An 18,591-nucleotide genomic window follows, 5' to 3' on the forward strand; every position below is an offset into this window, starting at 1 on the left:
GGAAGGAGGAAGGATGGACGAGAGGAGGTTCAGGTGGAATGTGTCATTTACATAAATAATTTGACGATGTCTGCCTGTTTGTCTATCTTTCTGCTTATCATCACTCCATCCTTTCTTCCTTCCCTCCCTTCATCCACACATTTATATCTCTGTATTCTTCCATAGGCTGAAGATTTCCTGTTTCATAATATGTATCAGTTTGGTAAAAAAAAAATCAGTTCATGTACAAGCGTTGTTTATTCAATACAATTGACCATATATAAAGTGAAGAAAATATATTAGGTGAAGACAACATAAATAAAAAAAATATTTCTGATATTTTCCAACAGGTTTTCTGGCCTGCATCAGCCAATAAAGTTGAAGAGTGCAAGATGGCTGGCAAAGATCCTACAGTAAGTACAAAAAAATAAAACGTAGAAAATTTGGCCTCTTGACGCAGAGCAACTGGAGTTCAGCCAAACATAATCTAAAAGGGGTGTTGGTTTTCTAAATGCCTTATTGGTGAAGCTTCAAAATGAAATGTAACTAAGCAATAAACCCTTACTTATTATTCATCATAAAATCTGAAATGGAAACGTCTGCTGAGCATTGGTAAAACCAATAACACGTTTCAAGCACATTACATTCAAAGGACATAGTCTGCCGAGCAGATGACATTACCAGTGTAGTGCTGTATGCCAGACAGTCTTCTGTCCTTTTCACGGAAATAATCCTAGTGAAATGTACATGGATGATCGCTGAATTACAAATACGCCTCAGTAATAAAAACACAGTTCTTTAACTGTAAAATCAAATGGCGTCATTTATGATGCACGCTTGGTTGCAAAGCATAAGTTAGAAGATGTTTTAATGACTGATGAAAAGCTCACAGAAAACAGAAATTACAGATTTTGTGAAGTCACTGATACGGCGAGTGAACTCTGCAAATTATATGTTCTAGGTTTCCTCATTGGTAAGCTGTTTACAATAATGTTTATATTGTTTTCAACAAGGCTCACATCACTGATAAATTCGGCTTTATTCTACTTTTTAGTTTTGTCTGGGCTACCTCTTTCAACCTCTAGCTTGTTATTTATTATCCTAATCTTGATCGCCATTTGGCTGTGTTAGTTGTCTTTTTTTCAGCCAAATTTAGTTTAAGCATGTGTTATACGCATAGTGCGTTCTTTGTGTTTTGTGTGTAATGTAGCAGGGCCACAGCAGACGAAGGAGGGGACCGCGGGTTATGCCTATAAACCAATAGGCTGAAAAGAAACAAACACACACACTTGGCAGTTGGTGTGGGCCGGAAGACCACGAGTGGTCTCTGCCCATTTATTATATAGCTTCTGGCCACGCCTGTTCAGAGGATTTACACGGTGGATTTCAGAGGCAAGTTGTTTACTGTGGGGGAGTGGTTAGGTATCCATTACATCCTTTCCCAACTTGACAATGAACTAAGCATGCAAAGTCTCTGAGCCTCTGGCTCAGTGGTAGCTTCGGTCTAAGGTAATACAGGTGCTGCTGGGAATGTCCTATCACCGCCCCAAGGCCCTGGCTGCTTCGGGAGTCGACCTCAGCATTTGTGTCAGCACCGTCTCAGCTGGGGGTCCTGTCACTGGGGGTAGCTTCTTCTTCCGCTTGGCTTTCTGATCTTGGAGGGCTTACCCACATTGCATTGTTATGCACTTCATCCGGTTCCGAAAAGCTGGCGGAGTCTACCATCCAGAACCATGACATGTTCCTGGTGACCAATTAATTCCCTTTACAGGCGGTGATCACGGCCCAATTTGGCTGGGTGAAAGTCCACACACCAGGCTCAAAGGGTGTACGGAACTTCTATCCCAGTCGGCGGTCTTTGAACCGTAAACTGTCACCTGGTGAGATCACTCGAGAGGCTGCTCCCGCTTGAGGCTTAGGCGCAAATTGGTCTGAGTGTGCTGGGCTTGGTGCTCATCGGGTTATACTGTGGCAGACTATTCGGAACGGACCAGGATCTAGTGTCCCTTCGATGGCCATTGAGCATTAATGTTATAAGACTCCAGGCCCTCATAAGTAGGTTCAAGTTGTAGATTTATTCCAAAGTAATGAAGACAGCTTAACAACCACATAAGAGACTGGCAGTAAGCTCAGTCAGGCTCCAACTGATTCCCCCAAGAACACAGAGTCATAGAACAACAAATGACATTTCATATTCCACATGGCCTATATACAATAAAATGAGGATACAACACACCTCCCCCCTTTGAAAAAAAAAACCAAGAAAAAAAAACAAAGAAAAACTAGAATCTAACATAATCTTTCATCCTCACAGGAGCATGAACAATACGTGAACTTCTTCTTAAATCGTTTCCTTGTTCTTCCAAACGATTAACAGGTTCCAAGGAACTCTGTGCAGAACCTGTTAAACATTCATTAGATACAGTAGGATCATCATTGCTAACATTTCCTGTAACAACACAAGGATCATTGATAACAATAGTATCATTTCCAATATTATCAGACCCAGAATTAACATTGGAATGTTGTTTATTTTTAAAGAATCAAAATTATCTAAAAAATGCTGAACAACTTCTCCATCAAAAGTAGGTTGTGTAGATTTCCTGTCATTGTAGGTAGATGTTTCAGACCTAAAAATAGAAATGCGCCTAAAATTCCAGATCTTGCCTCCTTCAATTCTAACAGCCTTACTGAAAACTTCTATTACCTTCAATGGATCAGACCATTTAGCCCATTTATTAGAAGTTGAAGGCCCCAATTTTACACGTACCAAATCTCCAACACGAACCGTATGGCCAACAGTCCTGTGTTTATGAGGTTTGTTATACATTTCACATTGATACTTCTTGACACGTTCTTTAACCTTGTTGAAGCCTACATTAAACCTATCAGACTCATTAGATTTCAACCCCCATGGTAACAATTTTGAACCAGCCTTCCTACCCCTTAACAGTTCAAAAGGAGAGCAACCAGTAACAGAATTGGGATAAGTGCGATAAGTTAATAAGGTTGCCCGTAAAGCTCTTTTCCAATCAAGACCACTCTTGACAGCTAACTGAATAGCCTCTTTAATAACCCTATTAGAGCGCTCAACTTGACCATTGGCCTGTGGGTTATAGTTAGAAACTCTCTTATGCACAATACCATGTTCTTTAAAAAAACAATTCAATTTTTCTACTAATAAACTGCGTACCATTGTCAGAGATTATTTCCGAAGGTAAACCTTCAGAACTGAAAACATTGTTCAGAAAGTCAATTACCTGGGAAGAAGTAATTTTTTCTACCATTTTTATTTCCGGCCATTTTGAAAAATAGTCCACTAAGATCAAACCATAAACCTCTTTTGAACTAGAAATACTTAAAGGTCCAATTATGTCAATTCCTAGTTTCTTCCAGGGACCATGAGCACATTCAATTGGAGAGACTTGTACAGACAAAGGTTTAACAGATTTGTCACTGTTAGAACAAGGAACACATTCCCTAACCCATCTATCAACCAATGTGTCAATACTTGGCCACCAATAGAATTCACGTAAACGCCTCTTAGTAGTGGACATTCCAATATGTCCCTCATGTGCAATTTTAATAAGGTCCTCTCTAACACTAAAAGGAGGAACAATTTTATCTCCTCTTGTGACAATATTCTGTGTACACATCAGCTCATCTCTTATTTAAAAAAAATAACTAATCTCACCAGTTAACTTCCTTTCCTCTGGCCATCCATCTTGTAAGTAATTCATAACGGAACACAAAATATCATCCTCAGACATTGCCTTCTTCCATACTTCTTCTGAAATTACCACAGCATCCGGACCATTAATATCTTGCATAGTATATGCAACATCACATTCTTCAATGTACTCGTCATCATCATGAGGCAATGATAACCTAGACATACAATTTTCATGTACATTTAGTCTGCCTGGAATATATTCTACAGTACATTGATACTCTTGTAATTTTGCTGCTAGTCTAGCCAATCTTGCAGTTAACAATTTGGTCCCCCACAAAAACTGGCGGAAATGCTGAGCAGCCCAGGTGCATGCTAACAACTCTTTTTCAATAGTAGAGTAGCTATACTCTGCACCTAGTAAGGTTCTTGAAGCATAAGATACAATGTTTTCTTCACCATAACTTTTTGTAAAAGAACAGCCCCTAAACCAGTATTACTAGCGTCAACAGCTACCACACACTCTTTACTAATAGAAAACAGTTTCAAGAATGGAGCAGAACAAATTTCTTTCTTTAACTCATCAAATTGTAACTGCTGCTCACTACCCCACACAAATTTAGCATTCTTTTTAAGTAACAATCGCAAAGAAGATATTTTAGATGCGTAGTTTTTTACAAATTTGCTAAAATATTCTGTCAAACCTAAAAAAGAAAACAATTGTTCTTTATTGCTTGGTGAAGGTGCCTTAGAAATACTTGAAATGTGATCAAATGTTGGTTTAATTCCTTCATTTGATATTTTATGCCCTATGTATTCAACTTTCTCTTGTCTGAACTTAAATTTCTTAAATTAGAGTGTTAAACCTTTAGATTGAATATTACTCAAAACTGCTTTCAAGTTATTGTCCTGTTCAGCAACATCTTTTCCATATACAAGTATATCGTCCTGAAATGCGATAGCCCCATTACTCCCTTCTAACATTTCTGTCATTAGCCGTTGAAAAACGGAAGCAGCACTAGCAAGGCCAAATGGCATACGCAAGTAGCGATACATGCCATCCGGTGTGACAAAAGCTGTTAAGTTTTTTTAATCATTCTCCAACACAACCTGGTGATAGGCACTTGTAAGATCTAATGTGGAGAAAACACAAGTACCTGAGAGAGTTGAAATCAACTCATTCATTTTTGGTAAAGGATGTTTGTCAGTCCAGATTTCTTTATTTAAACTGCGAAGGTCCAAACATAAGCGGAGCTCGCCATTGCTTTTAAGCGAAAGAACAAGTGGGGAAACCCAAGGAGAAGATTCTACGGGCTCAATTATGTTAGACCTCACCAAATCATTAAGGATATCTTTCGATTTGTCACAATAAGCTAAAGGGACATTCCTAGCCCTTTGCCTGACTGGTACAGCATCCTCTTTTAGTACAATTCTATGTTTAAATTGAGCATATTCCCCTAATTTTTCTTCAAAAACGTTTGGAAAAAGTTTCTTAATATCAGACACAAATTCTTCATTATCAGAAGATACAATGTAAACTGGTGGTGAAGCATTGGGATAAAATTTCATCCCCATATCTTTTTGATGAGGCCATCCTAAAATGGATTCTCCTTTACGTGCAATGTATACTTTTGCTTTTGTATACCTTCCTTTAAAATTTAGTTCAGCCCAAAAAAATCCCTCTAAATCAATCTTATGCCCAGAATAACTTCCAGGTTTAATGTCAGGACTTAAATATTCCCTGTTAAGCCACAAATTCTCAAAAACATCTTTCCCAATAATAGAATACCAGGCGCAAGAGTCCACCATCATGGAGACTTCTTTTCCGTCAATGCTAACCAAACACGACGGAAAACTTTTACAATTGTCTGAAGAAATGCAAGAAATACAGTTAAATTCACTGAATTCCCCAGTTGTATCTTCAGTATCCAGGGCGATGCAATTTACTTTCTGAGTAGAACGGCACATTTTCCGAAAATGTCCACTCTTTTTACATTTCACACAAATCTTATTTAAAGCTGGGCAATTCTTAAAGTTTCCCACATTGTCAAAACTACCGCCTCTATAGTAAATAATAAATATACGTCTGTTGCCTTGCCTATTGTCTTTCATAACCCCATCTTTTTTATAAGGCTACGCAATTGCCTTTTGAATAGCTTGACTCTTGATAACTGAAACTTCAGGTATAGATTCCTGTATTTTAACAGCTACAGCTTGACTATGACCTCTAATCTCACTAACAAACTTTTCAGATTGTTCATTTCCTTTTGCAATATTAATTACAGATTTAAGAGAGGTTTCAGTCCCTAACCATAACCTTTCTTGTATCTTTTACTTTTAGTCTTCATCATAATTTGATCCCTTAAAACTTGCTCGTAGTTAATGGTGTCAAAAGCACAGGATCCAGCTAGAGCACGCAAAGCTGAAATATAATTTTCAATGGATTCATTTTCCTTTTGTGCTCTAGAATAAAATTTGAAACGTTACATCACTGTATTAATTTTCTTACCGAATCTGATGAGTAATTGTTTAATTGCAACATCAAAAACATCAGATTCCTCAGAATCTTTTAATGGAGGTAATTCAGATAATTCTTTAATACCTTGACCTCCTAGAGATAAGCATAGCAAATCAAGTTTCCTTTTAGAAGAACATCCATCCTCTTCTAACACATCTACATATGCTAAAAACATGGGATACCATAAGTCCCATTCCATTTTTGGTTCCCCTGCTGTTGGCAAAAAATGAGGTGGAACCATTATGTTAGACATGTTGTAAATAAATATATATATATATATATATATATATATATATATATATATATATATATATATATATATATATATATATATATATATATATATATATATATATATATATATATATATATATATATATATATTAATACCTTACACAATCAAAAAATGTAAGAAGAAATTCTAGAACAAAAATAAAAAAATTTAACTAAATTAATATGAACAATTTAAAAAAAAACTAAATTGCAGTGTAAACTTGCTTAAATTATTGCCAAAATACACACAGAATAGCGTGTATGTCGCTGTAGTAGAAAAAGTTAAATAGCGCTATTGTTAATTTAAAAATAGCGTGTGCATCGCTGTGAAAAACTTGTGATGCACGAAGAATCAATCACCCAATCTAAGATGGCTGAAAACGTCTGACGACGTAATGACGTCAAACCCACAATGCAGTAGGCTCTCACAATCCTCAAGGATCGACATAGGAAGGAAAGATGACGCGCAACACCCTTGCAACAAGAAGCGCTCATGAAGAACAACGGTCCAAAGACAGCCGTTGGATCGTCCGACTTCTTTTTGATTAAAATGCGAGTTTCTTAAAATAATATTCCACACGATCTTGTTAAAATGGACAGTAAGACACAACAAATGCTTCCTATCAGCCGCAGGTGCTCTCAATAAACTGCCGCAGTGACAATCAATGCCAAACTTGAAAATACGCGTTTAAAATTATTCCAGATATATATTTAAATAGTACCAAATCACTCAGCCGCCGGTGCAATCAAAGCACAGTGTAATAAACAGCCGCTGGTGCTTTCATGCACAATACATTTAAAATGTAAACAGTACCTTAAGCCACGAAGTGAACGCTGTCTTCAAGATCAAGGAACTGTAACTCCCACTGTCTCCAATCTGTTATAAAGACTCCAGGCCCTCATAAGTAGGTTCAAGTTGTAGATTTATTCCAAAGTAATGAAGACAGCTTAACAACCACATATGAGACTGGCAGTAAGCTCAGTCAGGCTCCAACTGATTCCCCCAAGAACACAGAGTCATAGAACAACAAATGACATTCCACATTCCACATGGCCTATATACAATACAATGAGGATACAACAATTAGGTACCATGGAGTGGTGCAATGCGGCGTCCCTCTGTATTCCCTCAAGAACCTCCGGAGGCTGACTTCGGGGTTAGTGCCTTCTACTACAGTGATTCTGAGGGTCCTGTTTAATGTCCGCATAAACCACTCCGCCTCTCCTTTTGCTTGCGGCCATTGAGACGTGATTCAGCAACGTTGAATCCCTAAGCACTTTAACAGGTGAGGGAACTCAGAACGTTGGAAAGGTGGTGTATTGTCTGTCTTTATCTCTTCTAGTAGTCCAAAAAGTGTGAATGCCCTTTACAGCACCGGGGCTACGTTGTTGAAAGCTGTGATGTCAACAATTTTGATGAGAGGGTACTTTGAGTACCCGTCGACTATGACCACATTGTTCTCCCGTCCAGGAAGATTCCTAGTTCAAGATTCACTTTCGACCATGGCATGGCGCATGACTCTTCTGAGAGCTGGTAAGTTGGCATGAGGGGCATTTCATTGAATGCAGCTTCTAGACCAAGGAAACAGACCTTCTCCCTTATGTGGGACTTCATTTTCACTGTCCCCTGATGTCTGCCATGAGCCAGTTCTGTCACTTGGTGTAGCAGTCTCTCCAGGCTTACAAGCGCTGTCCACTCAGGATGAGTTCATCTGTTGTGGCACTCACCTTATTGAGCACTTGCAACATTTACGTGCGTTTTTACTTCTCCAGGCCTTGCCACCCATTGACATCTTGTAGGAAATTATGGCATGAGCCGGTTTGTAGAGTACCGATCATTTTTTCCAGCACTGGATTTGTTGCGGACGCATCTCTGATTTCAGGTAGGCTTAGTGCTGGTGGGCAAGGCCCTTGGGACACTATGCTAACGTATGCTTCGGTGGCCTCTGTGTTCTCGTTCACATATCCTCGTTCTTGCTAGCAGACGAGGGTGATTAGCATGAGGGAAAGTCTGCTGAGTTTTTGGATCCCTGGAGGTAGGTGACCTCCATGTGGTAGTGTTGTAGTTGAATGTACCAGCGTTCAATCTGTGGTGGAGTGTGTAGGACAAAACCACAAAAGAGAGAGACAATTGATTGGTGGTCAATGTCTACTCTGAGATACAGGTGGAAGTGTCCACAGGCCTGTTTAATAGCTAGCACATACTTCTGGATTAGGGAGTAATATGCCTTTGTCTGCATCAGGACTTGCTGGTGAAAGCTAGAGGGACCCACATCCCTGGCTCCACCTCCTGGGAGAGCATGGCTCCCAACCCAACTGGGCTGGTATCGACTAGCAGTTTGGCATGTTTCTTTGGATCGAAGTAGGCCATGGTGGTCTTGTTTAGCAGGGCTGCCTTCACCACTTGAAAGGTGCTTTCTTCAGTGGTGTTCCATCTCCTCGGGACGTCAGACTTGGTGAGGGTTCTCAGGGGCTCAGCAATGATAGCCAAATTAGGGTAAAACTATCACAATAGGTGGGCATTTCCAGGAAACTTCAGACTTCCAAGATGGTCATCAGGGATGGTGCCTGTTGTATGGCTTGCGACTTTCGAGGACCAACTTGCACACCATCCTGGATGAACACATATCCGAAGAACTCGATTGAGTTATAGAAAAAGGAACACTTCTCCTGGTGCAGAGTGATGCTGTGCTCCCCCAAGCATCTTGGCTTGCCCCACAGGTGTCTTTGGTGCTCTTCTGCTGTTGCAGAATATATTAGTATCCCATAGCTCACATTCATGACACTCTGGAGGCCGAACAGTGTCTCCTTGATGGCATCCTCGAAGACCTCTGCTGCAGAACAAATCCCAAAGTTTACTCTTTTGTACTGGCACAGCCCTAAGTGTGTCTAAAATGTGGTGATGTACCTGCTTTCTTCAGAGAGGAGCAGCTGATAGTGTCCTGCATTGAGGTATAGCTTGGAAAATCCCCTCTACCCATTGAGGTTGGAGATGATGTTGTCCATTGTGGGTGTTATGTGTCTCTCTCTTGATGGCCTGATTGGGGAGGCGTATGTCGATGCTGAGACGTATCTTCCCTGGCTGTTTTGGCTTCTCCAAAATAACCATGGGGGACACCCAGGGTGTTGGCCCAGGCACGTTTATCGGTGATGCCTTGACTCTCAAGCTTGTCTAGTTCCTATTCAACCAGTGGCTGCAGACACAAATTGGAGGCAAAGGGCTACAGGTATGACAGATTTGTCAATGTGTAATCTGATCAGAGGGGCTTTTAGGTACCCTAGTACTTTGAAGAGTTCAGGGCATGGGCTCAGGAACTCATTGACCTGGCAGGCTGTTACATTTCGTGTGAAAGATCCAAGGCCCAAATCTGTTACAATGAGAGTGTCAGACTTTTTTGCTGACCACTTGGAATGCAGTTGTGATGTCTTGATCTTCTGATTTTACTTGGACTGTCATCTGCCCATTCAGGTGCAGTGAGGGCCGGCTGCCGTAGGTGAAGATTTTGGTATTCATCGGGTACAGGGGCGGTGGGGTCTGTATTGCTGGATTCCCATCACATTAACTGAGGCGCCTGTATCAATAAGGGCCTTGACGTCTGAACCGGCAATCTGGACCATGCATGAGGGTTGTGGCCGTTTATGTCATTTTAAGTCATTGCCTGGTGATTAGTCTTCCAGAAAATGTCTATGAATTTGTGATGACTTGGTGGCATTCCTGATCAAAGTCATCCAGTGTCAGTTGACGCATTGCCTTAGTAGGGGTTCACCTGCCCCTTGTTCCTCGTCCTCTGGGCCTCCTCTGCACATGGTTACAAAATGATTTTGCTTATCACAGTTTGAACAGGTATGACCCTGTGCTGGGCAGCCTTCAAGGGGGTTTTCTTCTTGTCCACAATACCTGCAGGGGTGCCCTTGTGGAGGGGTGATTTGAGTCTTGGGCTTGTTCGGCCTTCCTTTCGTGTGGATGGCATCTGCTTGCTCAATTTTCACCATGGCGGTCTTTTCAGACTGTTCCGTGATGGCGATGTCCATTTTGACTGCTCGTGCTGTGTAGGGAGGGATCTGGCCATAATAAAGATGTCATAGAGGCTGATATTGAGCTACCTCTGGATGAGGCCTCTGAGGGTCTTGTTCGTGCAGCCTTGAATGATTTGCAGTTTTGCACCCTTATTTCTTTAGGTTGGTCATCTGCTGTGCATGTGCTGGCAAGTGCTCATAGGCACGCATAGAATGTGTCTATGGATTCCCCTTCCCACTGTTGGGCTATGCGGAGTTTGAAACATTCAAAGTCCGGGCTCAATTGTGGATCGAAGTCTGCATTGGGCACATATACAGTGGTGTTGTAGTCGTTGATAGTGCCTGTATTTGGTCAATGTTCGAAAAACTTGTAGATTTCTTCACCTGCATAATGAAGCAGGAGGGAGCGTTTGATGGCTCCATCAGTCCTGCGTGATGTGACAAAGTAGTTTTCCAGCCTTCCAATCTATGTCTTCCATCGTAGTGATGCAGTGCCTGGATCAACAAACTCGCTGAATGGTTGCAGCACTTCTATGAGTGTATGTTATGGGGTTTACTGTCCCCAATGTGGGTCTTGCTGGGGAGCAGCTTTCGCGTCATCTGCCATGATGAGTAGGCCTGATGCCCACAGCTTTGGGCATTTGAGCTAGCAGGCTTTCTTGCTCTTTATCTTTATGTCTGCATATTACACCTTTGTCCCACTGTCTATAGCTGTTTTTTCACTAATCTCCTTCTTTTGGTGACACAGCTCACTTTCATTTTCCTGTTGCCAATGTTTGTTTTTGTTTTCTCTTTTTCCTTCCTTTTTCTTTCTTCACTCCCAGCCTTTCCAGCCCTCCCCAGTGCTGTAAAGTTGTTTCCTGGACCGTAAGTCCACCACAGCAGACAGCTGCTATCCCTTGGTACACGCATGGGATAGAATGCAGCTTGCAAGGCAGTTGTTGTGCTGGGGCATGATGGGAGGGCCAGGGCAGCTCATACAGTGAGGTGGGGAACACAGGGCTTGCTGGACCTTGAGCTCCTCACAAGCGCAGATGGGGCTGTTCTGTGAACAGTAGTGGTCGGTGGTGGGAGTAGCTGCCGGGCGGTGATGTGGGGAAGGAGAGGGGCAGGGTGTGGGGTAGTGATCTATGGATTACGGAAGATTACAGGTAAGTAAACATATAAATAAATAAAACAAATTGGGTTAGTTGACAGATGAAGGAATGTAATTTATTTTTTATTTTATTTTCCCTATTCCTTCGTCTGTTGACTTCCCCACCCCACTGCGCTTGCCTGTTCCGGCCACGCCTGCTGTGCTGTAGCCGTCACTGCAAAGTTCAAGCATTCTTTGCTAACATCCTGTGCTCTTACACTCTGGGTTCCTATGGTAGGCACTGTGCTCCTGAATTATGTAATGTACTACAGCAGTCATGGTTGTTGGCTAGCAATATGTGTTTTGAGACAGCAGTTTCTGCTGTTCTTCACCACTCTGCTGCGCTCCTTCGCTCTCCTCTTTGGAAGCGCTCTTTAAGCAGGCTCAGCTGACTGCCTGATAAATAAATGCTAAACTGGTGTAAAGAGGCATACCAAGCAGCTTTAATGGCCTCTAAAATTTAAAAATTGAACGTGATTTGCATATTGAAGTCACCTAAGGCCATATTAGCTATGTTAACGTGATACAGTGCATTTATTTAATTGAGCATAAATATGCACAATACAATATTATGATACAATATGCCTGAGCAGGTATGTAGTAGGTGTATCCATTCATGCATTCCTGCTTTTATTCTGCCACAATTTCCTCTCGCAAACCTTGTTGAAGTAGCAGCTTCGGCATCCTCTCTAAAGGTATGCTTTCAAAACCACTGTGAACTTTATAGTAGATCAGCAAACTTAAGCCTTGCAACTAGCATGCTAAGAGCTTCCTCCCTGCAGGTTAAAGAAATTAGCTAATTCCCATGACCATGCACCATGTTTTACATGGCTGACGATTATGGAGGTGACTGTTGAAAATGAGGTTAGACCTGCTAACATATTTTATGCAAGTTGCCTGCCACCATTTGTGTTAGATTTACTGTTGCAGATGGTTGTTGAGGCGCTAGTGGTGTCAGCGTCATTCGGAACACACTTGGGATCAAAGAGCAGGGCTAACAGATACTAAGACTTTTGGGCAGATCTATAGCTACCACTTTCTTATAAGTCAATCCTTAACCCTCTGTTAGTGTTACAGATGCTGTATAAGACTTTTTATACTTCCTTTTATTTAAAATAAAATAGGAATTATTTCCCAAAGAGACTCGTAGCAGTAAATGTCAGGTAACCTTCTTACTCACTGCAATGACTTGTTCTCTAAAAATTAGAGAAAGTAAATTACCTTTAACCAACACTTTTTTTATAATGAAATAAAAGATTTGGACACTTGTGACACTATGATTTCAGCTTGCTGCCTTTACCGTGCTTCAATGCCTATGCCTTCAATGCCTAATCTAGCCTAGTCTAGCAAAAACAGCTTGAAGATCACCCAACCCTCATGCATGTTACACGCAGGGGACAAGCTGCAGCAACCTAAACATCTTAGGCCAAATGTATGACCATTGAATTTTGCAGCTCGCAAATTGCGACAAATTGCAAGTTGTGACAGAGATGGCCATGTGTTCTGGTATTAAAATAGATATGTTTTACTTTGCACCTGAAGAACACGAAGAATGTACAATTGTAGATATTTGAGGCAAGGTTATTCCAAAGGTGGAGTCCTACCTCAAATATATTCAGGATTTTGCCAAGTGTTATAGCACCAAAAATATTTCTAGGATTCATGCTCATGAAGATTGGCTTCACTCGCAACGAATAAGATTCAACACAATGCGATACACCAAGGAACAGTACACACTTAGCCCTCGTGGAAGCCCTCAAGCCTCTAAGGTTTGATGTGAGTACACTACCATTTACACACACAGTAGTGGCCTTTACTTTTTACTTTTGGCTCTTTGTGTGTGCCGGGGCATCACCATGAGTGATATGTATTGCCATGGCCTGACAGGTTCCAGCCCCCAATCAAATTTAAAGTAATCATGGGACCAGGACCAGAACAAATCCCTAATAATGTTTTGGAATTGCCTTTATTTGTCTTCTATTTTATATGGCATGTGAATAATTTTAATTTGAAAAATGTAATGATGTTTAGAAACGTGCACCCAGTACCACAGAATGTTACACAGTTCACTAAACTCGCTGATACTGTTTGTATATTGAGTTCTACATTTCCAAATATAATAAACTTTGCTTTGTATGTGAGTTGTTGTCCCATTCATGCTAATGAGGGAAGTCCTGCTGTATAAAGTGATAACATCCCTGTAGTAATTGCCTATTAATTAAAGCGTCACTGCTGATATCAGCTCTAATTTTCTGGAGAAAGGGGTATGGCTGGATTTCATCTCAGTGAAATTTGCAGGAAGAGAAACAGATCATTGAATGTGCTAAAGGGCAAGTAGCAGAGACAACACAGAGACGCAGAACATGGAATATTTGATCATGTCCTATTTCATATTTGTAAGAAAGCAACCTCTGAATGTATAATGGAGAAAGACTATGAAGGTGTTTGTTTAAAACACAGAATTAAGGTACACTCAAAAGAAGAGGATTTCTTTCGTATTAATTTGGATTATGGTGATTAAGTCAAGTTTATATTTATGTGTTCTTTCATATGCTTGAACTCTTAAGTGCTTCTGTGGGCATATAAGCAATGAACAACTATATTGTCCCAACATTTCTGTGGATGAATAAAGTGTAGCCTTTCTGCATTTTAGAGAAAGAAGAGTGGTGCTCAAAAATGTTAAGATTTAGAAAGGGTTATGGAATAGAAGATTAATATAATAGTTTCTCCTGGAATTTAGCACAAAGATATGCAAAGTGCAGTAATGCCTGCAACATTTTATAGTCAATATGTTTGGGATGTTTGGGCTGGTTATAAGTCAATGTGGGCATGCTGATCTCAAACGGTTGAAAAAGGGATCATTGAGAAGGTTAGTTCTATCAGAAAGTAAGAGAGTGATAGGAGAGGCAGATAGGTAGATCCTTGTGGAGAGGAAAACATCACATTGCTTAGCAACCAGGATAAGTGATAGAAGTTGCACATGCTGTGTGGAGATGATGAGAGTTAAAGTAAGGAAAGGAAATTACAATTTGCGAAGAGTTTAAATAATAAGGGGTTTTGCAGCAGATGGCTAGTTGCATATTCAGCTAACAAAACATGTAGCAAATGTAGTACTAATTGTTTTTCGAGTATACCATTATGTTAACAAGTTGCATTTTGTTAGCTCTATTTTCGAAGGAACGGGAAAGGTGTTTTCTGTAATCAAGATGCATGCATTCTGATGCCATCAGCAGCAGCTAATAATTTTCTAAAAAATTTAAAAATATAAAGGAACGATTTTCTTAAGTATGAGTGTGATTCTTAGCCTGCCTACCATTTGATATCTGAAAGTATACTTCAAATACAACAGGCACTGTAAATTCCAATAGCTCTCACATCCACATTTATTGTTTTAATGCAAATATAGGCCACTTAATAAAATGAAAATTATCCACTCGTTTTTTTAAAATTACAAACTTTTCACTTGTCCAGTTGTCCATTCTATCATTTTTTGTGTGAAGTTTTAGAAGAATAAATCACCACCAAATCAAACACTCAAATTGCAGGCAGCTGCAATGTTACAGTGTGACTTAAATACTTTATTACACCAACTTTAAAAAGGAAACGGATTCGGAATGAATCACCATCTAACTGGGCTCCAAAAGCAATTCAAGAACCACAGCCAATATCTAAGTTGCTATAAACTGTAAATACATTAAAACATTCTTTGAACCAGCTTTGTCACTGAAGAAAAAGAAATTAATGCCTTGTGCACTCACTCAAAGTGAAGGGGTCAATGACTAAAGTCAGTTGATCCACTGTCCTACGCAGTATGCTTCAGTGGGCGGAAGCAAAATGTGAATGACAATGTAACAGACCTATGGATAAAACCGCTAACCAAAAGCCCCTCTATATATGTGTAATATGTATGCAGTTTGATGAAAATAATGGTCTGGAGAAACAACTGAAGCTGTCTCAAGGCCAGACCTAAAAAGTTGCCTGTCTAAACAAAGCTTTGCAGTTCCTGGTACTGAGAGCTTTTGTTATTTAATTTAGTTATACATTTTGGGCCCATTTACGAATATTTGGATAAGAGTTGCTATAATATACTCCTGGATTACTCATGAACTCGAAGAGTAAGACAGGAGTATTTCAGGCTTACTACAGAATTATTGGAGAGAGCCAGGAGTACTCAAGAGGAATTCCCACCTGCAGCCAAATGTTTATTAATCTAGCAAACAGCCTGCACACACAAACTGGCACGTCAAGTGTGATCCTTTCACCCTCCTGGCATGCCCCCCTGCCCTCCCTCACCTTCATCCAATTAATTCCCTTGCCCTGTCTTCCTCTTGGCCATCATGTCCTACATTAAATAGTAATGAATGATAAGACGCAGGTCTTAGAGATCACGCCCAGCCGCCGCCATTTTAAACAAAACTAAAAAGGTGCGAGTCAAAGAAAGTTCCTTCTGGCAGCTCATTACTCATACTTGAGATTCGTTAAAACAAAGGCGAAAGGCCCCTTTAGTATTTTCAAACAGGTGCCATTAACGGCAGAGGCTGAGAGAATGTGAACGATGAATGAAACATGGGATCTGGTTAGCTTTAGACCTTCGCCTCATCAGGCAGTGACTGATGAGCAGATAAGTGCCGGCCCAGAGAAGAAACACCTGTGACCTGCCTGCTGCAGGTTTATACGCGGAATGGCAATTCATCAGCTTTATGAGGGAGAACGTATGTGGAACGTTACAGATCATCGACAATTGTTTTTACTAGCGCGAGGAGATTAAAACATATTCGTTAAAATACAGCACATTTGAAATTGAAAGATGGCGTTCCCGATGGTGTGTTTTGTCCTTTGGGTGAACGGCGATACCATTCGTATCAGCAACACCGCACGTCCCTAAAATGCACTATTAATCCCCAGCAGTCTCTCTGCAAATCTTGGGTGGCACGAGAAAGACAGGCTGTGTACACAGACACAACGAACAGAGATTAGGCGGGAAATGCATGCATATATCTCACGTTTAATTGGTGGTGGGCACGGGAGATGGAAATCCAGCTTTTGTAGCTTCATCTATGCTAATTACTAGCTGGAGTCGTTTCGTATTGGTGCACTACCACCCAAAAACGTATTTCTGTGAGATTTAATGTGTTTATGCCCCAACTTCCTATTCATAACTGCCCGTCATCGTAACACATGATTCACACGTGCATTTAAGAGGATAGTTCAGGAAGACTTTTAAAGAACTCAAAATATATGACATAAAACACGTAATTCTTACTTCTGAAGTCTGTCCTGGAATCGTTTCAAGAATTCATCATTCTCACATCGTTTAAATCAATGTTTAGTTACAAAATAGATGTTTGAAAAAATCACAACACTAGAATATTCAAACAGCACAGTCGATTAAATCGTGATAAAACGACATTTCGAAGCAATCAGAAATAATCTCAAATCCAACCAAGAGACGTTAGAAAATATCAAGAAAGCCTGTAAGAAATAAGAATATTTCTTATGATCATAATTGTAATATTGCTAAGTAATGCCTCTGAAAAGTTATGCTCATCTGTCCTTGATTTTAATGCCCCAAAACAACATACATTTATATCTTGTCTTTTTTGCTTCCGGTTAGCACGGCTGTGGCAACTTTGTGCGTGTGATCCAGAGTTACAACCGGACACACTTGTACATTTGCGGAAGTGGTGCTTTCAGCCCTGTATGTACTTACGTGAACAGAGGACGCCGGTCTGAAGTAAGTGTTTCAGTTACTTTAATTTGTCATTGATTGTGTATTTCATTGAAATCCTACCAAAGGAAGTCTTACTGTGCCTGCTGGCCAGTATTTACAATTTCATATCAACATTTATTATTCTAATACTTTTCATACCATTTGTTTCTACACAGTAATAGATTAGAATATAGTTTGACATGTAATATATCTATTTATGTTTTTATTCATTGATTGCTCAAGAGTTTTTATATAGCTTTGTATGTCATCTCTGGCTACTTAACAAAGCTGTTCTAAGGGACCAAATGTAAAACCATAATTCTGCTGATTCTCCGTTTGCTACGTATGATTCAAAAGCACAGAATATTCATTATTGTGATGAAATTATTTCTGTAGGAATTACCTCACAAAATTTCATTTTTCAAGGCATTGTGAAGGAATAACACAGGACTCAACATATAGGATACCTATGCCCGATGAAGTAAATTAGGATGCTCGAACATAGAGCCATCACTGCAAACCCTGGCAGTGAGGAACAGTAAAAAAATAAATGATATCCCTTTCAAAGTCAAAGTCAACGAATCTTGTATAACGCACATATCACCGGTTGGTCTTGTGGCGTTTGCGAAGATTCCAGAGATTGAGAGTCATATCCAATTTCGTTATTTCTGGTCAAACAGCCACGTTTTCAATTCTTTGCGGAAACACTGGTTATCCGCAATAGACAGAAGATGAAACGGCAGCTTGTTCCAGAGATGAGGGGCGAGAAAAGAAAAAGATCGACCCCCATTACGTACGGTGCAGACTCGCAGTGGGGTGAGAAGAGATTTTGAGCTGGACCTTAGTGTTCTTTCTGTCTGATATCTTTTGAGTTTTTTCGCTAAGTAACCAGGCCCAGTGCCATAGATATTTTTATGAGTTAATCACAAGATTTTAAAGTAACCTTTTTTTCTAACTGGAAGCCAGATGAGAAGCCTCAGACTAGAGACTGAGGGAGATCTAGGGGGTAGATTTAGGATCAATATGGCAGCAGTATTCTGCAAAATTTGCAGTTTAGAAAAAAGGTCTTCACTTAAGGAGGCTAACAAGGCATTCCAGTAAACCAGGCGGCTTACAATTATGCCCTGGACCAATGGGTAGCCATTTAAAGATTTTAAGTAGCTTCCGCAGTATACTGTAACAAGTACGCAGCACAAGATTGACATAATTTTTCATGGATAACTTGTTGTCATTCATTATTCCAAGGTTGCAGACTGCTTGTTTTGGGGACGGGCATGGGCGCAATACCT

The 18,591-nt window shown here is 40.3% G+C and overlaps 1 protein-coding gene across 1 annotated transcript in view; it reads left to right on the forward strand.

Moving 5' to 3' along the window:
• SEMA3C (semaphorin 3C) overlaps positions 1–18,591 on the forward strand; it is a 598,500-nt gene that overhangs the window by 289,850 nt on the left and 290,059 nt on the right. Inside the window, exons 4-5 of the mRNA XM_086919828.1 lie at positions 330–392; positions 17,207–17,326. Coding sequence (XP_086775954.1) covers positions 330–392; positions 17,207–17,326 — 183 coding nt within the window. The remainder of the gene's footprint in view (positions 1–329; positions 393–17,206; positions 17,327–18,591) is intronic.

This window comes from Lissotriton vulgaris, chromosome 1_1 (genome assembly GCF_964263255.1).
Source record: "Lissotriton vulgaris chromosome 1_1, aLisVul1.2, whole genome shotgun sequence".
In the NCBI taxonomy this organism is placed as follows: domain Eukaryota; kingdom Metazoa; phylum Chordata; class Amphibia; order Caudata; family Salamandridae; genus Lissotriton; species Lissotriton vulgaris.